At 34.0% G+C, this 25785-nt stretch overlaps 3 protein-coding genes across 5 annotated transcripts; 2 read left to right on the top strand and 1 right to left on the bottom strand.

The window, feature by feature from the left end:
- Nucleotides 1-1035: 1035 nt before the first annotated feature.
- On the bottom strand, nt 1036-7070 carry LOC144569081 (EH domain-containing protein 1-like). 2 transcript variants are annotated; one of them, XM_078319263.1, is made up of 16 exons: nt 6842-7070; nt 6668-6747; nt 5897-5965; nt 5535-5592; nt 5391-5443; nt 5260-5302; nt 5117-5184; nt 4825-4938; nt 4371-4473; nt 4225-4274; nt 3891-4019; nt 3179-3430; nt 2557-2636; nt 2264-2390; nt 1745-1888; nt 1036-1454 (listed from the first exon to the last, which is right to left on the bottom strand). In XM_078319263.1, exons 1-16 carry the CDS (start codon nt 6918-6920, stop codon nt 1269-1271), a joined length of 1635 nt encoding a protein of 544 aa, XP_078175389.1. In that variant the 5' UTR covers nt 6921-7070; the 3' UTR covers nt 1036-1268. The 2 variants fall into 2 exon arrangements, with proteins under 2 accessions (XP_078175389.1, XP_078175390.1); XM_078319264.1 differs by lacking the exons at nt 5260-5302; nt 5391-5443 and having other exon boundaries at nt 6842-7038.
- Nucleotides 7071-11736: 4666 nt separating this feature from the next.
- Nucleotides 11737-18111, top strand: LPXB (lipid-A-disaccharide synthase B). 2 transcript variants are annotated; one of them, XM_078320375.1, is made up of 9 exons: nt 11737-12042; nt 12594-12693; nt 12935-13040; nt 13576-13796; nt 13951-14059; nt 16459-16697; nt 17071-17297; nt 17462-17654; nt 17982-18111. In XM_078320375.1, the coding sequence occupies exons 1-8, from the start codon at nt 11786-11788 to the stop codon at nt 17637-17639; spliced, it is 1437 nt and encodes a 478-aa protein (XP_078176501.1). In that variant the 5' UTR covers nt 11737-11785; the 3' UTR covers nt 17640-17654; nt 17982-18111. The 2 variants fall into 2 exon arrangements, with proteins under 2 accessions (XP_078176501.1, XP_078176500.1); XM_078320374.1 differs by lacking the exon at nt 17982-18111 and having other exon boundaries at nt 17462-17927.
- Nucleotides 18112-22271: 4160 nt separating this feature from the next.
- On the top strand, nt 22272-22832 carry LOC144569802 (ethylene-responsive transcription factor 3-like). Its single transcript, XM_078320277.1, has one exon. It carries the CDS (start codon nt 22272-22274, stop codon nt 22830-22832), a length of 561 nt encoding a protein of 186 aa, XP_078176403.1.
- The last annotated feature ends 2953 nt before the right edge of the window (nt 22833-25785 follow it).

The following is a 25785-nucleotide window of genomic DNA, read 5'->3' as shown; positions in this document are numbered from 1 at the left end:
TTGTTGTTATTTTAATCTTTAATATGAAGTTAATATTAGAATCGTTATCTTAGCTGATTAAATAAATTAACTAGTTATTTTGTATCCATTTATAATGCTCAATTATTATTATTTTGATAAAAGAGGGTGTTTTCCCCCGATATCATTCATAATGAAACCAAATATTAATGTTCAATTATTTTATTTATCATTTATCTTATTCTATAATTGTAGCAATTTTAATCTGTTAAATATAAATAAAAGGGAAAGGCTGGGGTGTTAAAATTAGCATAGTGACATGCGGTGCTATTCTCTCAAAAACTTATTGAACAGATTTTAAACGATGAATCTAAATTGCTGAACTGATCTTTTTCATGAGTGATGCATTTATATATATAATCTATAAATTTTTGATGCATTTAGTATAAAGTCAAGCAGTCAAAAAATAATGAAAAATGAATTCATTAAAATTAACTTGTAAATCTTCATTTTTTTACTGCTTGACTTTATACTAAATAAATTTAAAAATTTATAATATTTGGATGTAAATGTATCAATCGCGAAGTAGTTAAGTTTCAACGATTTGAATACGCCGTGGAAGTATATCTAATATATTTTTAATGGAATAACACGGCATGTTAATCTTATCATGGAGAGTTTAATTAGAAATTACATCTCATTAACCCATTAATGCGTATTAGTCGCATGTAAAAAAATTGATGGGTTGTTTGGGTGGACTTGAAAACTCTTCAACCCACCAAGCTTTTAAAAAAAAAAAAAACGATATAGTCAGATTGGATTCAAAAGTTTGACAAAATTCATTTATCCGACCGTCGGACACTCCCACTTAGTAAAGGAGGTGTGTGTTTGTAAAAATTATTACTTTGATAGGTGCTTAGTTACAATAAAAAAACTTTTAATGCTGCTAATCAGGAAGCCTTTGGACATGTTTACACGGGCAAATAGAGCTCTTAAATGAGCTAGAACTTCTGAGAAAAATAATGAGAGCTACACCATATAGTATTTTAAGATCTTATATTTAGAAAAACAGCAATATTAGATGTAAATATATGAGCAGACAATAGGCAATCTTTCATCATTAGGTACCAAACATGTACCGATAGTTCAAAAATACGGAGGACATTACAATATACTTAATTTCACAAAACCACATAATAAAGCCCTCAGCAGCTCTTAGCTCAATCTCAAGAGCCAGTGAGCCACACAGTTGCACTTCCTGGTTTCTTCACAAGAAAGCTATGATGTTTTAATTTGAGAGCTATATTTCATCACTCATAAGGGTTTCTGAAATTCTTCAATAGCTCCGGTATGTCATAGCCAAGCATGTCATCAATGGCTTGTATCATCTTCGGTTTCAACTTCTCAAATTTGTCTATGCTATAACCGCTCAATACATCTCTGAAGTGATCTACATTTGGAAAATCACCAGGCGGGAGATGGTGTTCTCTCTGAATCTGTTTATTAAAGGTCCAACATGCAATTCAACCATCAGGGTAGGCAAACAAAGTGTAGAATTAAAGAAGGAAATAAATTTAAATATGATCTACGAAAAATGAACACTTGAATAATTGTTGGGATATGTTCGTGTATTATCAAAAGGACATTAAAATCATTAATGTTTCTACAGAGATCATGAAAGGGGCAAATATGTCCAAAAATAAGCAGCTATACACACTAATGTTGTGATGGATTTCCTTATCCATTAAAAATGGGTGACATAACAAAAACTGGCAGGTGGTATTACCTTTGCAAATTCTCCTTCAAGGTTATCAATGAGGCGTTGCTGAGCCTTAGCCTTGCCCATCATAGCCGGCATCTCCTTCTTAAGGTGACTCACTATGTATGCATGTATCTTAGCAGCTCTGGCACGTTTCACAAACTCATTGATCTACATTTTATTATTGTATTCCATTAGGCAAGAGAGACTGACTGTCTTTTTTTGAAAAGCATAGTAGAAGCTACCATCATAACAAAGACTGACTGTCAATAGACAGTCTTATCGAGTATACAAGAACCATGAATATATCATAAATCCAAATCTGCAGTGATGTTAAGTTTGTGCCACGTGTTTTTTTATTTTCCAACATAGGACCTTTCCTGGTTTCAGTTGTTCTTTACATGCCTGTCTTAACAAAATGACTGCACTAACACCAGAAGCATTAATATGAAAGTTCCATCAACCCTTTCAAAGCACAATTAAATATTAAAATTATTTTCCTGAAACCATACATTTGTCTATGATAAAGTAGATATAAATGATTACCCGGCGGTCACAAGCCTTTTTAGGGATATCCTTCAGATCAGCAAGGAGGTCATCTTGCTCCCTCTCAAAAAGTTCCTTACCAAGGGGGCCCACAGCCGATTCATTTACCGGCTTATCATTGAATGATCTGTTAATTACAAATCCCACAAGAGCATTAAGTAGGTATAATTACAGAACTGATCTTCAGTTTAAAGACTAGAATAAAATGAGTACAAAAGATCAAGCCAAATATACATCATTAATATTAAAATAATATTAAAAGAAAAGTTCATAAGTGAGCTTGCAAATGTTACCCAATATAGACCCGCATAACCTCTGGAGTGTTTAAAACTTTGCCCATAGACCACATCAATGCACCATAAACCCTCATGAGCTGTACGGCAGAAGAGCAAGATGAATTAGTATTGATAGAGGTGGAAAGGAAAAGAATTTATAGAAACATTTCTGACAAGGTTGACTGTCAAAACCAGGTATTTACAGAATCTGGAAAGGGAAATAATTTGATAATAATAGGCATGACAAGCTTGACTAAGTAAATATCTAGTACTTGAAGGTCCAAATATAAATACTCAAGTTACACAAGGTAGGTGTGCTGAAATTTATGAACATTAATATATTTTATGACAAACATAAATAAACTGAGCTGGTCCTGATATCTTAAGAAAAAAAAAAAAATTGTATATTACTTTTCAATGACTACTGGATAACATGTTCAGATATCCATAACAATACTGAAAGAATAAATAAATTTCCACATGCCAAATACTTCACGAATCAAAGTCACTAGCATACATACAAAAAACAATTTCAAGCCAAATTGGTTTCTCAAACTAACCAAACTCAACTGAACATAACAGTAACTCGAAAAAAAAAAAAAATTCTACATTAGAAGTTTAAGGCATGGATTGCTGTTACCTGTTGTGTATCAATTTGATCGGCCTTATTTAGCACAACTCGGATTTTATCATCATGTCCACGAAGTGAGCTGATAACCCGCTTGAACTCATCACTGATATCCAGCTTGTGGGGGTCAAACAGGAGAAGGATGAGATCGCATTTGGCAGCAAACCAGGATGTGACGCCAGTAAAGTCGTAGCTGCGTTGGGTCCTTTGCTTCTCACCAGAGAGAACTCCAGGTGTATCCACAAATGTTATGTGCTCTAATAGCTTTGCAAAAGAAAGAGAAAATAATGGAATCAGTTTTGGGATAAGGATTCAATGCAGTACAGTTTGCTTAGGCTTCGGATAAATAAGAACAAGTTTAATTGCTTTTAATCAATGATTTTTATCACTGTACTGTATATTATTCTTGGATTCAACGATTTGTAGAAGTAGTTGAGAACAAGAGCAGATTTGGGTGTATCAGTGGAATCTCTTCTTGATTATTTTTAGTCCCCTCATCTTCTTCTCTGGTTATTGGGGGAATTTAAGTTTTCTAGACCTGTTATCAGTCTACATTCACTAATCTTAACATCAAGGTTTGTCAATCAAGGGAACTATGACGTCTAATCAGTACTGTTATGTAAATTTGCACAGTGAGACAGTGCCAGGTTATAGGAATAATCACCAATAGTGAATAAATAATGGTAATTTATAGAAGAAAAAAATCGCAACAGAAATATCTTACAGGATGAGGCATTTGAGAGCATTCAAATTTTGATAGAAATGCAGTGCCAAATGATGTCAGACCACTATAGGGCATGTCAGCTTGAACTGCAATGGTGTTACCCGGAACTGTTCTTTCATCTGTGCCTGACTGCAAAATAAATTAAAACAAAATAACTCATTTTTTTCAAAAATATATTGTCACCTACATCATTGGAAAAAACAAGAGCAGGTATCATTTTCTTGAAACTCCTAACAAAGAAAATTTGACAGGGATAGGGATATAGTCAATAGCATTTGTCTTGCAAGTTATGAATGAAGCGGCAATTAAGCAAATACTTCAAATTATGGTGTACCATGACAACAACAAATCTGTCCGTTGTAGGCTCTGGTCCAATATGTGCACCTGCAATTTGACAAGTGACATTTAGTCTGATGTATTCATTGAAGGAAAGAAAAATAAGCATCAGAAATTGAAGTTGAAAAGAAAAAAAAAAATAACCTGGATAGCTACTTCTAAGAAGATGCTTGATGAAGGTCGTTTTCCCAGTAGAATATTGGCCGAGAAGCATTACCATTGGTTTTGCATCAAAATCGCTATTTGTCTGTTAAAATTAATAAAATTAGCAACATGACAAGGAAGTTGAGAAAAAAAAAGTTGTTGACCGCTAATCAACCTGGACAAACAACAGACGTTCATTGCCAAAGACAACTAGTAGATCTCGTATGAATCACTCTTATTATGTGATCCAGAATAAATGCAAACTCCGCTCCTTAAAGCCTTCTATTTTTGTAAACAAATACACAGAAACAATAATTTTGCATTTCTCTTGGGATGTCATGAATGCAGCTTTATGAAGAACAAAATGATATTTCTTTAACACAAGGAGACTTCACCAAAAGGCTCTAGGAATAAATAACTAGAAGGTACTTGTATAGGGGAAAAGGTTTCATACCAACAAGGGAGAAACAAAATCGTTGAAGTGGTATGTAACCTCCAATGGCTTCAACTTCTCGATATATAACCTCTTTAAGCCGTCTACTACTGAAGTAACCGCAGTGAGAGGTATCTTTGCATTAAAAGAAAAGATTAAAGCTCCAGTGAAGTATGTCCATAAACATACAAATAATGAATACAAAACAATCTTGATTAAACTTTTAACAAAAGACTTTTAGGAAATAGAATAAAATGTCAGAAACCTGTTGATTTTTATTCATCAATCAGCTTGTACAAAACTTTGGAGATACCTTTTTTTGCGATTTTGAGCTGAACCACTGACTTGATGCTGGTGAGGCAGGTTGAATTTGAACCCCACCTATACAAAATAAGAAAATAACTTAGCTCCTAGTTTTTAACTAATCTTCTAACAAAACAAAAGTTGTCTACTTACCATTAAACTCCAAACTGGTTCTCTTTGCCAAAGGCTTAGATTTCTGCAAGTGCACTTATTCAAACAAGTTAGCCCAATTTCAATAAATCTTGACCATTTACACTATTAAATGTGCAGGGAGATAGACTTACCGCTATTAGAACATCCAAACCATCCAACTGTGGTGGACTTAAGCTAGTCAAATCTGTGAAAATGTGGTTAAGTGATGTCTGCACTTGTAATTCAATTTATCAAGAATAACATTAGAGAACAAACTTGCAAGAACTTGCAATTACCTGAATTTTTAATAGCATCTTGTGAAAGTTCATTTCCTGCTTGTGCTAGTGCAACAAGCTACAATGTGCAAAATAATAAATAAGAAGTTACTTTCTTGCCAAATAAGAATATAAGTTTAAGCTAATCGAACCCTTATATAGCTCATTTTCATTGGTCTTAGCTGTAAATTTGGGTGATTAATATCTTACTGAAACCATACTTGTAAGGAACTGTACCGCAAGTCTCAGCAGAAGTTGAAACCCTAGATTTTAACCTTATACTGCCTCTAAAGTACTGCTTGGTTCTCATTACAGAAAAATTGCACGCTTACATCTCGTTGGTTTAAGATTTACAGAAGTATCGAATGGAAAGAAGGCTTCACCTGCATTGATGTCACAAATTCACCAAAACCAAGGAAACCTTGTCTCTTTGAGTCAGCAAGTGCCCATACCTTCAAAATGTATAGAAAAGCTATATCATTGCAAAATTGATTCACATTTGACCAGAAATTAAGAATATGGTATCCATAATACCAAGTCAAGAACATAATTTGTTCAGAACTACATTAGTATCTCATCCTGATGTCTACGAGAAACAATAAGCCTTTCAATGGAACTCAATTCGGAAAATATATCTTTGTATTGACCAGACTTGCAATCACGCATTACTATAGAGTAATGTCCGCGTGCAACATGAATTGAAACAAAAAAAAAGGAAACTTCATTCCTGGAATGTTCAAGTTTGACAGTTAAATAATCATTACACGACCAAAACCTAAGAAATTAAGAAGCACATACAAGTAATGGAATAGCAATAGGCATCATGACATCAAAGTACTTGTAAAGGTTGATTTACCAAAAAAAAAATAATAGAGAGAAGAAATTACTAAATGGCACAGATATACAAGGCTCTACTAGCACAGTAGAGATCATGCATGGTAACTTTCTATTTCAAGCTTGAGATAGTCACTAAAATTGTAGTGCCCTCTTCTCCAGCAAGACCTAGTGACTCACAACTTTACCAAAGTATTTCACTTGTGGCTTTTTGATGGATTTGATAGCAGAAATGGCACTAATAAGTTCCTGATAGATCGTACCAAACGAAAGATCACCATCTTAGGCACCAACCTAAAGCAAGATAGGAAAACAAATACCTGCTTAAGCTCGGCACGGGATAGCTTCGACAGAGAGAAAAACTTTATCGCATCTGGCCCCGTGATGCGTCCATCTCCGTCTAATATATCAAAGAAAGATTTAAAATCAATAATGGCGACAAAAATAAGGCGAAAATAAAATCAAATCGATAGAGAATGGAAAGGCAAAGGAACCTGAATCAGCGTACGAGAACCATTCTTGGTAGATCTTTTGATGCTCCTTGGAGCACGAACTAGTAGATCCGATTTCCATTAGATGAAATCGATACAATCAATCAAGAGCTTAATTGAGAGAGGGAGAGGGAGAGCGCTGTAGAGGTGGAGGTGGGAGGGTTTAACTTCACAAGGGGGTCAGCGCGTTTTGAAAATGCAGCGATTCAAGATTTGGAAAGAATCTCGGACCAGTTCTGTAGTTTGAACTTGCAAGTTATTACTGAATTTTTTTATCATACCGATTTTTACACGAGGACGGTTCAAAAGCTTTTTTTTTGTGTGTTTTTATTATGCTTTTATTTCTAAAAAAATCAATACCTCAAAATTTAAATCTTAAAAGTTAAAATAAAACCATATACATCATTTTATCTATGTACATGAAAAAAATTATCATATTTTAATTTTGTTTTGATTCAAGTGCTTGTAAAAAACTTATTAATGTCGATAATTTTTAGACTTGATTTTTCAACTTATAGTTCACATAAAAAAATTGGGATGTAATATTTTTTTGTGAGCACAGAGAGAATAGCATAGATCATATTCAACGATTTTATTTTAACTTTGAAATTTTAAATTTTGAGTTATTAAAGTTTTTAAAAATAGAGACATAATGGATGCAAAAAAAAAAATAAAGACATTTGAATCCTGCTCTTTTTTATTAAATTTGATAATAATATTCTTCTATCATACTAAATTTCTTATAGTTTTTACAGTCTGTTCCAAACTGAAAAAAAAGGAGGATTGTGACTCTCTGTAGAAATGAAACTCTCTTAAGTTTTGTATCTCCGACTGGATTTCATTTCTAACTTATTCAATTTGTTTGAGACTAAAGATTAGTTGGTTCGTTGTAATGTGCTTAGTTTTTGGTGCTTTTTGAAACGCTCACAATTTGTTGTGCACTAATGCGTACAAACGATTAGAAACTTAAAAAAAAAAAAAAAAATGTATATCAAAACAAATCGTCTGATAGCATAATGAAAGGATACGATCAACGCATGCGTTAAGATTGTTTATATTTAGCCAGCTGTTCGATATTGATTATGAATGCGTATGTATAAAGGGGAGACCGACACGACTCACGAGTCCGCATCTTCGGCATTAACTAAAAGATTTAGTAATGCATCTCGACCGTCTGATCAGAATCGAAGTCAATTCGATCCACTCCTATAATGCACCGAGCCCATCAATATTAGTGCGAATCTCAATCAGATGGTGCAAATCTATTAACGCACGTTCCGTTAATACAGAGGATACGAATTGCATAGACACAGTGTTCTTAAATTTAGTTTGAAAACTGGTACTGAAAAAAAAAAACACAGAAAACAAAAGTGTCAATTACTCGGATGTCACGTACTCACGTGATTTAAAAGGGGAACTTGTCGGATCAGTGACTGTGAGGACCCACGCTCAGTGACCCTTTTGTTTGTTATTGTACAGAAGTGAGTCCAAACTCCAAAGCATGGCTATATGGGACCGATATTAATAAAAAAAAAAAAGGAGCGTCCTTTGCAAGGAGTTCAAATTATGCTTTTCTTGCTGCAAAAGCAAAAAAATTATGCCTTTCTTTTTTGTTGTGGAGTCTTCAGTTATCCCTTCAATCGAATTAGAGCAGATACTAGAGTAGAACTAGGGTGCTCTTAAGCTCACCAAAGTGTTTGGTGAGCTTGACTCTAAAATCCATCAAATCGATTTCAAATGACGAATCCGAACCGTTGAAACCCACCTACCTTACATGTGATGCGTCTACATGTGAAATTTTTAAACATTCAAATTAGTTTAGTATAAAGTAAATTGGTCGAAATTAGAAGGTTAATAAATTAATTTTAGTGCATTCATTTTTTTAATGTTTTTTGACCGCTTGACTTTATACTAAATTAATTCGAATGTTTAAAAATTTTACATGTAGACGCATCACATGTAAGGTAGGCGGGTTTCAACGGTTCGGATTTGTCATTTGAAATCGATTTGATGGATTTTAGAGTCAAGCTCACCAAACACTTTGGTGAGCTTAAGAGCACCCTAGTTCTACTCCAGATACTATACTGATAAGCAAGTCAAAAATTCGCTGAGACTATGAAGTGGTGAGAGAAATTCGAACCCTCGACCTTTAGATATTCAGTAGTCTTAGGGTTTTTTTCATAGTGAATTGTGCCTTCAAATTATACGCTTTTGCTGAGGCTATGAAGTGATGAGAGATATTCAAACTATCCATCTTTGGATATCAAGTAGTCTTAGGTCTTTTTTTTTAGCGAATTGAGAATCAAATTTGCTGAAATTCTTGGAGATTACATGATTCAAAATCCAACCGTCTAAGTTTTTTTATACACAAATTTCAAAGCATATCTCTCCTCCTTATTAAGGAGCTTAATGTCTAGATTCTACAAGAGTCCTGATTTTTTTTTTTTTTTTTTAATGATGCTCAGCCGTTGAATTTTCAGATCGCACATATATGAATTTTTCAAATTATGAGCTTCAACACTTAAGTATGCATTGGTCGCGCCGCATATGATCTCAGTGCCCGTAGACCGCGCGCTGCACCCGTGGACCGCGCCTCTGAACCACGCACGGCACCTGCGGACCGAGCCTGTGCACCGTGCACCCTTTTTCTGCTGAAGGCGGGATTCGAACCTAGTTGGGTTCTGTTGGTGCTAAAATTCTTACCACTACACTAGAGTTCACATGTGTTATCTTGTAGATAAATGTAGTATTTAACTATTTTTCTTTACAAATTTAATGTAAATTATATCTCCTCCTTATTAAGGAGCTTAATGTTTTCTACTATATAATTTGCTTCCGTTGCTGTGCACGGGCACGATTTCTAGTAGTTTTATATGTACGAATTTTGAAATTTATAACCGATTGAATTGAGAATTTGAGATCCCTGTCAGTATATTTGTTTCCAGCGAATTGTGCCTCCAAATTATACGCTTTCACTGATCTAGGTAGCCCTGTCAACTTTGTTAGACGCCCCCAGCTTGATACTATAATAAATTCCTGATTTATTCGAAAAATTATGAGAAAATTGGCGGATCCAAATTGTTTCATCAAACCACGGGCCGGTGTAAATGGAGATCATATCACCTGCGGTGCTTCATGTTTGAATTTGAATTCAATTAGTTTGTTATGTATTGGCACGGATTTTAAATGCATATAGATATCATATTAATCGCACAATACTAAAGTTATACAAATTTACCACTCTATGGTTTAAAATGAAGTTATTAGCTAGCTGTCATAGTGTTTTATAAAACCACACAATCAAAAGTACAGAATTAAATAAAAAGACTTGCATAGCTTAAGAAATCAATGGCCAACGCCATAAAGGAATCACCAAGAAGATTAGGTGGGACTATAAGAAATGATAACCAATATAAAAAAACATTTTTAATCGTTTCGATAATAGTATATACAAAATTGGTATAATTTAAATATTTTTTTAAATATTACTCAAATGACAATAGAAATTGAATGGTTGATATATTTAATCACTTGCAAAAATTAAAAAGCAACCAATCCTCGTATTTTAAATTGATTGCCTGTTTATAAATTATATTTATGTTCCATTTTATAAAGAGTAGAACTAGAATGTTTCATTATTTTTGTGCTCCAATCATATTTCAAATTATTATATTTATTTTTAAAATTTAAATAGTTAATTTGAATAGCTCAACATGATCTCTATATTAAAATATAGTTTGAGAATAAATTTTATATTTTTTCACTATTTTTTTTAAGATAGAAACTAAATGTGAGACACGACAAATACAAAAACAACATGCTTATTCTTTTATCGATGATAAAGATTAAAATGCACTATTAATTATGTGCTTCCAAATCATTTTATTTGTTTTTAAAATTCAAACAGTCAATCCAAACAAATCAACATAATCTTCACATCAAAAATATGCTCAGAGCCCAAATATAATATTTTTTATAATAATTGATTACTTTGTTTATAAATACAAAATCACTCTTTTAAATGGTCCAGAATTTTCTAAAAATAATTATTTTATACTCAACTAAAAAAGTAATAAATTATTTTCAAAATATATAAAATTTAATCTTTAAATACATTTTAATCTTATTAAACCGTTAGAATCAAACTGTTCAGAGTTTTAAAACGAAACAAAAAGGGGGAATTTCACGTATACCCCTCAAAAACTTCAAAATTACGTATTTCCCCCTCTAAAGTTTCAAATTACGTATTTCCCCCTCTAAACTTCAAAAAATCACAAATTTACCCATTTTGTTGTATTTTATATTAAAACTCATTCTAAAATCTTAAAATACCCATTTTACCCTTTATTAAAAGCATATAAAGCCCATCAAACTCAAAATTGAATATGAACAATTTTTCTACCGTCCAAACTGCTTTTAAATATGCGTGCGCAAGATCAGCACAAATCTTGATGTGACCTGTACAGATCTTAATGCGATGCGCACCAATCAATATTGCTTTAAGATCCGTGCATGCTAGATCAACACAAAATTGAAGCACTATGCACTGATCTTAATGCGATGCACACGGATCAAACAGTAGATGAACCCTTTAGATTTAAATTTGAGTTTGATGGGCTTTATATGCTTTTAATAAAGGGTAAAATGGGTATTTTAAGATTTTAGAATGAGTTTTAATATAAAATACAATAAAATGGGTAAATTTGTGAGTTTTTGAAGTTTAGAGGGGGAAATACGTAATTTCAAACTTTAGAGGGGGAAATACGTAATTTTGAAGTTTTTGAGGGGTATACGTGAAATTCCCCCAAACAAAAATAGCGCGGAGCATTATCGAAGCACATTGTGCATTTTAAGTTTTTAACCCTACCTGTCAGTATAACGACTTAACGAGTAGTTACGAAGCTCCGCTAAAACCCAAAACCCAATCGCATTTGGCGCCTCGCAGTGATGTTTTCGCCGCTCCGAGCGATCGCATCGCACTCCCCTACTCGTAGAGCCTTCGTCTCCCTTCTCAGCGATGCGATCGCAACGCAGTTGCGGCCGTACTCCCTTCCGTCGAGGCTCGTGGACGTGGCAGAGCGAGACGGCGAGCTGAGAGTGTTTCTCGTCGCCGGAGAGGTCTCCGGCGACACCATAGCTTCTCAACTGATGCGGGGGCTTAAAGATCTCTCTCCAGTGCCCGTCAAGTTCACCGGAGTTGGTGGGTTAGTCCCTTATCTCTCTTTCTCTCGAGTCATAATTAATGTATATGTTTATCTAATTATCTTGTTTATGTTTTTTTTTTTTTTAAAAGAGACATTAGCCCATTTCATATTACTGAAATTGAATAATTACAAAAACATTAGTCTCATCATCCACCAGAAAAGCACCAGAATATATCAAAACCACCAGAAAAAGTAGTAAAGGCATACTACTAAGCCACTCATAAGGGCTACCACTAAGTCAGAAGTAAGCTAGATTATCTCCAAAAGGAATATATATTGTCTACTACTAAGCCACTCATAAGGGCTAGGATATACTAGGCAGTCAGAGCAAAAAAGTGAGCCTGTCTTCATCATCCATCAAGGGGCCTCAGATCCCTCAGCTGGGTCAGTGTGCTGGTGTATCACCATATGTAACGGCATGAATTATCTTGTTTATGTAACAGCATTCTAAATGTATCCTCTCGAATTTCTATATATTTTTTCTCCATATTATTTGTTATTAACTCTGGCTATCTCCTTTTTCTGTTTTTGCTACGTCGGTTCCTGTTCAGTGAATCAATGAGAAAGATCGGCTTCGAGTCCATCTTTTCCATGGAAGAAATCTCAGTAATGGGTTTATGGGAACTGTTGCCGCATATAGTTAACATCAGGGTACGAGCATTTTTACCACATAAAGAATACAGTAACTCCCTGCAATTACAATCAGCACCTCCTACTTGCGAATGATAAACCAATACTTGAATGACAAAAGCCTTGATTAGTTTGGTCAACTAAATTTGCACAATTCAAGGTCTTTTTTTCACAATGTCAGAATAAGTGATGTAGCTTTTATCAAATTTTATATTATATTTATCAGATATAAATGCCTCTTACTGGTGAAAATCACATGCAGAGTAGGATAAACCACACTGTGGAGGCTGCATTTTTGTTTCAACCCCATGTCGTAGTCACAGTTGACTCCAAGGGGTTTTCGTTTCGCTTGCTCAAGCTATTAAGAAGTAAGTGAGGACTGAGGAGGTGTTGAGGTAAATTTATTTTTGCATGTACCAGTAGCATCAGTGCTGGTTCTGATACTGATAAGCCTCAGTATATTGATGAGTAGCTCACATTTTTAGACTTGGCTGCTGTGTCAATATTTCAACCAGCAGATGTGTCTGATAATATGGATTAGACAATATACTAGTCTAGGATCTTCAGTGGTCTAATTAAGTCCAGCTGAGCTCTCAACTACCATGACTTAACTAAGGGTAACCTAAGCATCTTAAAAAGAAAATGGAATTGAAAGAACCAACAAAATAACTCGAGATCAATTGGCATACAACTGTTATGGACTGACATTCTCAACATGCCTGTGTGCATTTGTGTTTCTTTTTCTAATGTATCAGTCATATTGAAAGGTTAAATTTATTGTATACAGTGTGGATCTTCTCTGCAAAATTGCTTTGCCTGGGACCAGTCAATTGGGATCTCCAGGGTAATAAGATTTTGAAGGGGTGCATTTTTAGATAGCTAACTTTCCTGTCAAATCTTCAGGTAAATATGCAAAAAGTACTCATGGTCCTCTTCACATTCACTATGTTGCACCGTCATTTTGGGCTTGGAAAGGCGGCGAAGAAAGGCTTAAGGATCTTCGTTGTTTTGTTGACCACATTTTGTGCATACTCCCCTTTGAGGCCCAAATTTGCAATTTGAATGGTTTGCCTGCTACATACGTGGGCCACCCCATTTTAGACGATTCTTCTTCATTAAGTCCGGTACGAAATCTATCATACTGATTGAAAAACCAATTCAGTGTCTTAATACACTGTTAAATTTAAGTATAACCAGGGTAGTTTGGTAAATTGTAAGCCTAGAACCACAGTTAAAATCTATAACGATTGATTTATTTTCATTATTTGCATGGAGAAGCTGCTAACTGTGCACCGCAGAAGCTCTTCTGTCCTGGTATCTGAGTCTGAAAAGCAAGATCAACAAAGAAAGGCAGAGTCCTTTTTAAAGAACAATGGATTTTCTCCAGGTCAGTGATTTACCTTTTTATTGCTCCTGCTCCCAATTTTTTCCTTTGGCTTGCTATTGTATGATAGTTTTTTGAAGAATCAAGCATCAAACTGTCATTCTTTTCTGCAGAAATAACTTATAATATTCTGAACACACTTTTTCAAATAAACAAGTAGTGATGTTTCACAACTGCTGTTGTTATGGTGATCGTGTGCCATACATTCAAAATGAGCTGTTGGATTAAATTAGCAATCGAGCTTAAAATTCTCTCATCACCCTTCTACCCATAGCTCCCTTCTTCCCTTTGTGCACCTCAGATTTGAAATTTTAGTATTTTTTTTTCCTTTCTTACTCTCAAGTATCAACTCACAGTATATTTCTATTGCTCCTGTTGAAACTGTCTTCTAAATACTACTCTCTCCGCCCTGTCTTCTCCCGTCTCTTGTCTGATTTCTTTCCCTCTTATGCTCTACTGTTCACAAATGTGCTCATCTCATTTCTTTCTGGTTAACTTTCAATTCAGAGGAAGAAAAGAAAATCTAAATGCTTTCCTGTACTGAAACATTTTCACATAGTTGGTTTAATTGTTAGGTTAATGATTTCTGATTTATAATCAGGAATATTGTGTTGAGTTATGCTTCAGGAGTTTGGTATGTGAATTTCTAATTTAAAATGTTTTCTCTTCAAATTGGTCTCAATTTGTACATATCAAAGTAAATGTATTTAAACAGCAATTAATAACTACTGGAACCAAATTTCATTTCTTATGGCTTTCTATTCGAGCTTTGAAACTCACTTTCTTCCAAAATAGTTGACACCATTTTTACTTTGATGTTTGGAAAAAAAGGTAGTCCGTAAACAACATTCCAAATGAGCGCAACAAAATAAGTTTCCTCTGTGCAGTAGAATTTTCAATTCGCCTTTCAAAAGAAAGTTGTCTTGAAATATCACCCCTGTTAAATCTAAATGGTTATTCTCTTGGAAATAGTTTTGGAGGAGTTTAGTTTTTCTCTCCAATTGTTGTTTAAGGATGTTGGATCGGCCGACTGCATATATATGTACGGAGGGCTAATATTGAGGGGGGTAGAGAGATAGAGAACAATAGGGTTGAATGGGCAAGAGTTGGATAGCTCGAAGAGGAGACTAGAGCCATGGTTCTGAAACTCGGAATTGGAATCGGATACTCAATCGTGGAATCGGAACTGGATGAATCGGCCAGAATTGGACGAATCGGATCGGAAACTCGGATTTTTTTTGGCAGAAGCTTTTTTTGTAGCCAAAATATAGGAAAAAAATATTAAAAAAATATTTTGTAAGAAAACTATGTAGACAAAATATTATACTTAAATAATCCACTAATTATATAACATAATATAAGCATTACAAAGAGGACACACCTTATACAAGCTAGCTATAATTTATGCAGAGAAAAGCAATATTAAATTGACAACATAAATTTAGTGCATGATTATCTTGACAAGGTATGTGTTAAGTTTTTCTTCTAATTCAAATTTGTTTGCATAATTTCATTTTCTTTTTTCTTTTTTTGTGATTTGAAATCATAGATTAATATCTTTCATGAAAAAAACATAAAATAACTGAAGGACTCTGTCTTGACTCGGCATGACTCAGACTAACTAGGCCTGAAAATCGGATAACTCGACCGAGTCAAACACTGTTCAACCGAGTTTTGATGAAAAAATCGCATGGGCACGAGACTCGGGTGAAACTCGGATCGGTCCCGACCGATACCGAGTTGACTCGGCCGAGTTTCCAAACCATGACTAGAGCAACGGAGGGAGACATAATAAAAGCAGCGTGGGAAGAGAGAAGAAGGCAACTGGACAAGCTAGGACGAGAATTATGTGAGAGAAAACTACTCACCGAGTAACGGTGGGGCAGTGTGTAGTAGTTCAAGGAAGCATTTCATTCCTAACCATCAGTTTGATGCAGTGGCTAAGATTTAGCCTATGGCGTACTCCTGTCATCACCAAAATGGCTGCAGATGCAAGCTCATAAGATTAGTTATGTGTTTTCTGTAGAATTATCTTTCTCAGACAAGGTCGTCTCTCCCGTTACCTGTGCAAACAATTATTGTTTGTTAATTGTTTCTATAATCTTGGTAAGTGATTAGAGCTAGTGTATCAGAAATTGAAAGTAATTAGCAAGTGGATAAGTTCATTTAATGGAAAAATGATTTACTTGACCCAGGTATGGGTTAATGTTTTGGATCTTTAAAGGTGGTTTTTTTTTCCTTTCCTTTTTTTATTCAAGGACCAGCCCATAGCATTGTATTATTTTAAAGTTCTACCGCTAACGCACTGTTTATTTTACTTTCTGTTTTTTACGAGTACAACTGACAATTTTTTTTTTTTATTTGTGTAGTTGTTCAAATATAATTAGTTATGTATTTTGTAGGATCCAACATTGTGGCTTTATTACCTGGGAGCCGGTTACAAGAGGTCAGGCGCATGCTTCCTATTTATGCAGAATCAATGCAATTACTGAAGGAGTCGTTCCCTGATTTATCATGTGTTGTTCCAATTGCGCCTAATCAACAAGTACAGGCTTACATTGACAAAGCTACTCGTTCTTTTCCAGTTCCTACTGGTCTAATACATAGTGCTTCACTTGAAACAAAATATGTTGCATTCAATGTGAGCATGTTGTTCTATTACATTAGTCTACTTCCTTGTTTTGTTCCTAAGGAAAATATGAAGAGTAATCACTAGTGAGTTCTTCTTTGAAGGTTTTTCACCTCCTTAATGGTTCCAAACAGTTTGATATGGTAATGGTCTCGACATTTTGCTTAATTACACCGTATATTGAAATCATGCCTATTTGTAGCTGCTAAACGTGCTTGATTGAGTCTCTCATTCTCTTTGGATCCAAGAACATGTGCTGTACCTGTTTGATTTAATTTAGCAGAGCTGGCCGGAACAATACCCCTGTGCTCAACCTTCCCCATTTTTCCAAAGTAAATATGTAATTTGTTTCTTTTTGTTTCTGAACTGTTATCATCTGATGCAGGTAAGTAAAGCAGCTTTATGTACTTCGGGTTCGGCTGTGATGGAACTAATGCTGGCCGGCCTACCTTGTGTGGTTACTTATCAGGCTCATCTAATCACTGAATGGCTGATCCATTTCAAGAAAAAGATAAACTTTATCTCTTTACCCAACATTCTTTTAAATTCTGAAGTAATACCAGAAGTCCTATTCCGGGATTGTACACCTGAGAATTTAGTCAAAACACTCAGGTCAGTTTTTTTCAATTAGTATTACTTTTTAGCAACTTTTTTTTAGAGAACTGATACATCCTAAAATTATTTTTGCAATAGAATGCATATCAGCAACTTGAGTTTTGTCTTTCCTTGTCCTATTCCTTTTTGCTGAAAATTCTTGTTTGAGTTTGATCACACAGAGTAGTGCTTTTGGATAAGAAGGCTCGAGAAAATCAAATCGAATCTGCTAAAAAATTGGTTTGGATGCTCGATCAATCCATGGAACAAAAAAAGGAGCATGCTGACTTTTGCTGCATTAGATCTCCAGGCTATATTGCTGCTTGGACAATTCTTCATGCAGAGAAAAACTTCCACTGAACTTTTATCCCTCGGGTGCGTTTGGATGGCAAAGGTTTGGGTAAGCGAAAAAGTAGATCGCTATTTCGTGTTTGGGTGAAAAAGTAGCTATTTCGAACTGTTGGGTTAGCGGGAGTTAGCTCGCTATTCTACTATTCCATTAAAATGATGGATTAGCGACTGTTACAAATTTGGGTTAGGTCGCTATCCTCGCTAACCCCACTCCCAGTGGCAAAACATCGTTTTATTTTCAGTTTATTGGTCTTGCTCTGGTTACATACAAAACAGTTCAATCAATTACATACAAAACAGTAATAGTTTGTGGAGCAGATGTATAATTAAGTTTTGTTTGTATTATTTAAGATGTACAATCAAATCACACAAGCGTCTGATTGATTATGAGTACAAAGGTGTAACCAACCATACATCCGTTCCAATTAATTGAAGGAAAAACATGCGGAGGAAGAAGTGAGATCAAGGACAAATTGTGATGTCTAAGTTGTTGCCAAATTTGACAAAAATTATTTATCTCTGTTATTTTAAATCAAGAAATTTGTTGGCAATAATTTAGTAGCTTTTGGAAACATAATTACTTCCGATAACAGTTTGATGTAAAATTCGAACTTCATTGTCTGTCTTATTCTCGACCAAACGCACAAACACTGACCAAAATCCTGGAGAACCAGGGCTACCAAATAGGAGTGCGTATCCTCTGAGATATCTCAACTTTTGCGTGACCGACGTGTCCGGTGCTTTGAGATTCGTGCAGAACGTAGTTAAACGGTTGGGATTTTCCATAAAGTCACGGGCTACCAAATAGTTGGTTCCGTCCAGCTGGTATTTTAGGATGGATGGGGTAGTAAGGCACTGAGACGCACCGACTCTTTGGCTCTTTGCATCTTTGAGCTTGGAGCACCACAAAGTCACAAACTATAGAGTTCATTGAAAATAATAGTACCGGAGTTTTTCATTTATACTTTATGTACAGAATTTATTTTCATGGACAGTATAATTTTTGTTGATACTAAGCTTCACACAACCAAAACAGAATAAAAAAAATGGAAATACACCTTTATTTTGTTTATAATTATTTAAAAATAATAAACGGAAAATTATATTCTATTTACAAATTTTCGGTTCCATCCTAATTTATAACCCGACTTCGTCATACTTGGTCATTGATATTGTTCTTTTTCGCTCCAAAAGGAAACATGACTGGACGAGTAAATGGACATTTCGCGCTGTCCGAGTAAATTCTCAATGAATCCTTGAAATCCCCTGTGGCAGGTATATTAGAGCCAAAATGTGTGTAGATGATGAGAGATAGTACTAATGGACTAATAGGTTATGGTGTTAGTGAAATTATTTTATCCGTATTGCATTTGATAAGTTGAGTATAGATAAGACTTTTGTAGTTATGTTTGGTTAACTCAGCGGAGAAGGATACACTAAGATTTTTTTTTTTTTGTTAACTTAATAAAGAAACAATATGAACTATTTCATACTCAATATTTTATAGGATAATTTATATAAATATAAAATTATATATGATATTTTTTATTTGTACTAAAAAATATATAATTTATATTACAATGACAAGATTGATTCATGCAACGTTTTATATGGTATTTTAATTAGCAATTTATAATTTTTAAAATAATGAAATCAATAATTATAATTTCTATACGTTTGTAACATCCCGAAAATTTGAGTTATTATTATTATTGCTAAGAAGATTTTTTCTATAATATAATAAAGATATTATGGTGTAAATAAAATTTAAAATTTGAATATATATAATTTCATTTGACCCATTTTATTATTTTATGTAAAAATTTAATTTGATTACGTAAAATATTGTTTGGTTATTTTTTTAAATCTTATTACAGTTTGAGTTTGAGAAAATACAGTGTTACCCGTTTATTCTTATCGATTAATATTAATTTACACTTTCGCTGATGACACTTATATACTCTTTTTCTGATAACCGTTCCAACATTAAGTCATATCTACAAAATTAAAATTATTAATTTGCAATTAGATATAAATTAACTGATACCCTTTCGCTGCAATTAGATATGCATTAAGATCATAATGAACCGCTCTTTTTTAATAAATTCCCTGCCGTAACCCCTTTGTTTTGCTCCAAACCAAATATCTACTTAAATCATTTCACTTCTCTGCCACGCCTCTCTCTTTCTCTCACCCTAAAAGAAAAAGAAAAAGAAAACCGAAGATAAAAGAAAGGAAGAAAGAAAGCAAGTGCACGTGACAAATATATTGATATTCGATTTCAATTAATGCCCGGTTTGAATTCAAATAGGTCGCAGTGATTCTGAGTGTTATTTACACAATCCGATTTAAAAGTTTTGAACATCTAGCTATCAGATAATCAGATTTCTCTATAATTTCTATTTTCATTTTGTATGATTGATTTGAATATTAATATTACATATTATATTATGATGACATATTTAACAGGATAGTGGATCTGAAGTTGGAATTTGATATGTGATTGTAGCATTCCACTATTGGTTGGACTTTCCAATGAGTTTACGACCTTTCAATGTTGGATGAATTTCCCATTAGATTGGCGGTTTAAGGAATTGTGTTATGACAATGTGGGAATCGCCTGTAACAGGGATCACACATGTGTGAATATGATGTGACTTGTTTTATGGATAACCTAGACCGACGTGTTATTGCTGGTTAAATATGTATGCATGATTTGATGTGTATTTGTATGGATTGATCCAATTTGTTTGAATGTTTGTTAAATTAGGCCAATTATAGAGAAGCGCATCGTTAAATAACCGGTTACTGAACTTTGTAGCACTATGTTTTGTTATTTTGTTTTTATTTTTGTTGGCGACGTAGGTTGACGGATCAAGGAAAATTACGGTGAAGATGCTTATATAATCACGCTCCGAATGACAAAAATCTGGGTGTGACAACGTTCTTCTAAAAAAAATCTTCATATTTTAATATTACCTACATCCATGATGCGTGTACTATGTTTATTCGTTTGTTACATTTTTGGGTGAAATCATATAAATTATTGATATTTATTCACAATTCATTTGTTATATATTAATCTTAAAAGACAAGAGTATGGTAAGGATGAAATTAATATTTACGAGCAAGATTAGTGTACGGATAAAGGCTAATTTTAAATAGATACATATACGAAAATGTCTCAAACCAATCCATAAACGTTTGTATAGCTCCACCAATTGCGTCACAGTGTTTGTTATCGGCAATTCCAACACTTTCAAAAATAATAGTTATTATCAATTGATAATGTCAACTTACTCAAAATAATAAATTATTATTAAAGATATTTTAATATTTTGCAATTATTAACATCAATCCACGATTGCTAGAGAATAAGTTTTTTTTTTCTATTATACGACACATTGATTTTTTTAACTCAACTGAAGAATCCTTTCTAAGTACACCAAATAAATCAAATACTACACCAAATAAATCAAATAATACATCACTTCTATACAATCATACATGGGAATGAGAGAGTGTAATTTCATTTATAGTAATAACGTTTCCGAATAATACCTATGTCATATATAAATATTTTTTTGAGCACCTCTCTGAATTATTTATTAGACCTGACAAATTGTATGAACGAAACGACATTTATCTCATATTATTCAATTTATTAATTATTTTAGTTTACTTTATATTTTATAATAAACAAATATTGTTAATATATTATTGTACAAAATGACCAACTATGTGCAAAGGGTTCAAATGGCTCATATCTTTCATGTCACATTCGTGCCTGACATTTTTGTATTAATTTTCAAAGTCCAAACGGTCGATTCGATCCATCAAACATGATCTACATATTAAAATGTGTTTGGAGACCGAATTATATATTTTTTTGGAACTTTTTATTATTTTTCTAGATAGGTACAAAGTTAATATTTTTTCAGAAAATTTTGGCCCATCTAATAACAATCATTTTGTAACTATCTAATAAAATAAGTTAAAAATGTAAAATTAAATATTCAAGTATATTTTAATATAGACTTCACGTTGACTATTTAAATTTTAGAAGTAAATACAAAATATCAGCTATAAATGAGATTTGAAATGAGCGAGACATTTGAATTATGCTCATTATGTTCATATTATAATGAAATTTAAACCGAACTCAAACTCAATTATTTTCCTATAACGAACTCGGCTTAGCCCGGCATAGTGACAAGATTCGCATATTATATATGAATAATTTGTTTTTTTGGTGATGTCGAACTGAACGTCGAATTATTCGGTTGACCGAATCTAAATAATTCATTTGTCAATTGTCACTGTGTAGCCTGGCATGGTGTTGCACACAACACGCCTCAGAGAATCTGCATATGTATTAATTTACTCCAAGTGGGCACAGAGAGGGTGCTGGTGGAGGTGGTAGTGGTAGATGCATGCAATGAGAAATGAGAGGAACAAAACAAATAAACAAGGATCAGATCAATCCCCAAACCACCCCAGAAAAATAATTTACAATAATTATATCAAAATGTAACAAATACCAAAACAGGGCAACAACCATTAGTCGATCAGCCTCCCGACCCAAACCCTTTCACCCTCCCTCCTCCCCTCTCCCCTCTCCCCTCTCTAAGCGCTAAACTGATGCGTAAATCCAAACACTCTGTACCATCACCCGCACCGACACCGCCACCACCGCTACCAGAGATCCGGTACAGAGGAGTTCGCAAACGTCCATCGGGCAGGTACGCCGCGGAGATCCGCGACCCAACACGAAAAACTCCTCTCTGGCTCGGTACTTTTGACTCGGCGGAGGCCGCAGCACGTGCGTACGACTCCGCCGCACGAGCCTTGAGGGGAGTGCACGCACGTACCAACTTCCCATCCGGATCCGGTTCCGGATCGGGATCCGATAACAAGATCCGCGCCGCTACCAGCAGCCATAGTAGCACAGTCGAGTCTTTTATTGGGGCTGCGGTTCCCAGGCCACCACGTGCCGGAGTCCTGTTGGAAGATCAACGCGAAGAGAGGCGGGTCAGTGGGAGCTGTTGTGGCTCGTCTGAATCGGTGGTGTATGATCGGGATGGTGACGTGGCGTCATCTAGGCCTTTTGATCTGAACTTTCCGCCTCCACCAGATGATGATGGAGGTGATGATGGGGATTGCATGGGTTCCAATAATTGGAGAGGGTTTATATTTCTCTGAGGAAAGATAAGTGGTTCTTTCTTGAGATTTGATAATTAGGATTTCTAATTATTGTGTCATGCACTGGCATTTGATGATGATCAATATTGATATCATATCATATCATATGTTATCTTGCAGTATTTTCTTTCCGATTCTCCTTTTGTGTAAATAGGAAGGAATTTGGATTAATGGGATCATATCAAAGTGCAATTTTCTGATTTTTAGTTTGATGATGAGAAAATAAATTGTTCTCTGAAATAGATGCAAATTTGAAATGTAAAGTAGATATTAGACAAGAATACATAGTAGATCCTTAAGACTCCAACTAATCCTTGCTGCCTTGAATTCTTTAACCATCATTAACTTTGACTTAATTTAAGAAATAGCTCGCAACTATGTTGTAGAAAAAACTGTGAAGGTTCCTTTTTCTTCCAATTATTTCTTAAATCAGTTTCATGATGTGAAAGGAACTGCATGAAAACCACAACTTTAGTGCATAATTTGTACTTCCATTTTTTTTTTTTTATAATTGTAGTATTAACCTTTTCTGTTAAGGAGAAAAAAAGAATGAGGATTGAGCTGCTCAATCTGTAAGTGTTTGCACAAAGCTGAATTTGCGTAGTCATGATATCTCGTATCTATGACTATTTTCTGATTCCCTACTATTTGTTCACACCATATTCATTTTTACTATTTGTTATCCTCATTTTTGTGCATTGCCTTCATGTTTCTTTAATATGAGCTAGTGGAGAGCTTTCTTTGTTGTGCATGCATTGTCAGCTTTTGTACAGTGGTAACAAGTGGCCTTCTCTCACTTTGGTCATACTAGTGATATATGCAAGGTATTCTTTTTATTTGGTATGGTAGATATTTGCTAGGGAACTTCAAGAAGAACAAAGTGCAAATTATATTTGTATAATAAAGTTCCTTGAAAGTGCAACTGCTACTTTGCTCCACTGCAAATAGAGATCAATTTGTTTTGTCCGGACAAAGCATGGTTCGACTGGTAAGAGGGAACAAATGGCATGAACCCTGGCCCCAGGGGGCAGGAGGTTGGTAGATGTATTTATGGCAATAACTGTCTGCCCTGGAAGTAACTGGTAAGATACAAAATCTCTGAATACAACAATTGTGAAATGAAAATCTCTGAATACAACAATTGTGAAATGAGTCTCAGTTATTAGAAAATTGTTACCAGGTGATTATATACCAAATGTACAGTTTTATGTGCTCCTCTCCAATAGTAGAGACTAGAGACGGGGGAGTATTGGATTGTCTCGGCTAGACGAGGGTCTTCCATTTCAGGTGTATGGTTTTATATTGCACCTGATGAGATAGCTGCCAACATATCTAAATTTGAATAATAATGGCCGGAGTTAGGCTATTTTAAAAATATTTGTTTGTATTTCAGTCCTCCAATAATTGCCTTTCTTGTTTGAATGGTCGATCTAAAAGCTTTCGTTGTGATCTAATTATGAAAATATTCAAAAAAAATCTAGGTAATTTTTTAAATTGTTATTGTTTTTACGGATTTTGAAAAATGGTCAAATTTGATATCTAAATTTGGCCATTTGTGAAACAGTATTTGAATTCCTACAGAGTTTAGAATTTTGATACATATATCACGTGAAACATGTTAGATTTATATTTCAAGCAAGAAATATAAATGTCTTTACAATAGCCTAACTTATAATTATAGTCCGATACAGTATGAACCTTTTGATCTAAACTTATCGTGCACCGTCCAATACTGCTTTTAATAATGAAGAGATGTGAAACCTCTGTAACAATTAATTGTCAGTGGCAGAGGGGAATTGACAAGTTTAATGTCTGACAGACTGTCTTTATTTAAGAAGGTTGAGGTGCTCAAGAATTTATTGGCGAAGAGCGTGCAAGGTAAATGTAATTATAGATGATTAATTGAAGGGCATACTGACAATCATTCATAAAATTAACTCTTGTTGTTATTTAAGCTATTGAGTATCCAACTTACAATTTCTATTTCAACTCTTCGATAACTTCATAAATGAAAATCTCCATAATGGAAGTATTTGTTTTAAATTGTCGCAAACAGGGACAAACAAACAACAAGAAAAAGAACAATTCAATATAAATTAGTGATTGTTGTTATTTACGAATTAGGTTAATTATTTGATTTATTGCTGAAATTTATAGGAACTTTCGTATTTATCCAATTCTTTATTAAACGAACTGAAAAATATCATTAAATTAGAAAGAAAAAATTATTGGAGTCTTCTTCATCTAATGAAACATTACAAATTCGGATGAAAACGAGATAAAAAGGTGTGCTTTAAGATTGTCCAAAAACTTTTACAATTTCAAAATTACTATTCTCCAAGAGTTAATGAAGGTATAGTATTAGAGATCGACTAGATTGTAGGTGTCTAATTTAAAAAAAAATAATTCTTATCCGAATTAAGTGATTTATGTGTAAATTAGATCTAAAATGTCTATTGCTATGTGTAGAGAAACAACATAACATAAAAGTGTCTCCGTCTCATGTCTATGAATGTGTAACATTTCTTTCTCCTCGTCTTGTTTCTATACTTATATATGAATTTCTATATATTTTACAGTAAAATATTATGGATATTTTAAAATCGACATCAATACTCCACATAAAAAAAAGTATATAATTGATATCTAATATGTTTTTGACCCCTATCCCCTTGTTTATAAATTGAAAGTCTGCTTCCACAATGTTTACCAATATACATCCACATGATTGATTTGATATCATATATCCATGATTCATTAAACACGGCGATCAGTTAGTTCACATGTTAGTCCATAAGAATATTTGTGTCCCGATTAATAATAGAAGTCTAAAGATCATTTAGAATAAGCACGCATCTAACTATTAGAGTTTCACGCACAAATGATGCTTTATTTAAAAATATAAATTAACATTTTATTTGTAAAGAACTGCATACTTTGTCTCTCTATGAAG

Source organism: Carex rostrata, chromosome 18 (assembly GCF_964058835.1).
Source record: "Carex rostrata chromosome 18, lpCarRost1.2, whole genome shotgun sequence".
NCBI lineage: Eukaryota > Viridiplantae > Streptophyta > Magnoliopsida > Poales > Cyperaceae > Carex > Carex rostrata.
Note: the sequence above shows the minus strand (reverse complement) of the source record. Positions and strands in the feature narration are given on the sequence as shown.

Excerpts from the sequence above, each read along its gene's own strand:
- LOC144569802 (XM_078320277.1), top strand. The coding sequence starts at position 22,272 with ATGCGTAAATCCAAACACTCTGTACCATCACCCGCACCGACACCGCCA.
- LPXB (XM_078320375.1), top strand. The coding sequence starts at position 11,786 with ATGTTTTCGCCGCTCCGAGCGATCGCATCGCACTCCCCTACTCGTAGA. Across the intron at positions 16,698-17,070 it reads CAAAATATGTTGCATTCAAT|GTAAGTAAAGCAGCTTTATG; the intron begins GTGAGCATGTTG and ends CATCTGATGCAG. Across the intron at positions 17,298-17,461 it reads AATTTAGTCAAAACACTCAG|AGTAGTGCTTTTGGATAAGA; the intron begins GTCAGTTTTTTT and ends TTGATCACACAG.
- LOC144569081 (XM_078319263.1), bottom strand. The coding sequence starts at position 6,920 with ATGGAAATCGGATCTACTAGTTCGTGCTCCAAGGAGCATCAAAAGATC. Across the intron at positions 5,185-5,259 it reads AACCAGTTTGGAGTTTAATG|GTGGGGTTCAAATTCAACCT; the intron begins GTAAGTAGACAA and ends TATTTTGTATAG. Across the intron at positions 1,889-2,263 it reads AAAAGGCTTGTGACCGCCGG|ATCAATGAGTTTGTGAAACG; the intron begins GTAATCATTTAT and ends AATAAAATGTAG.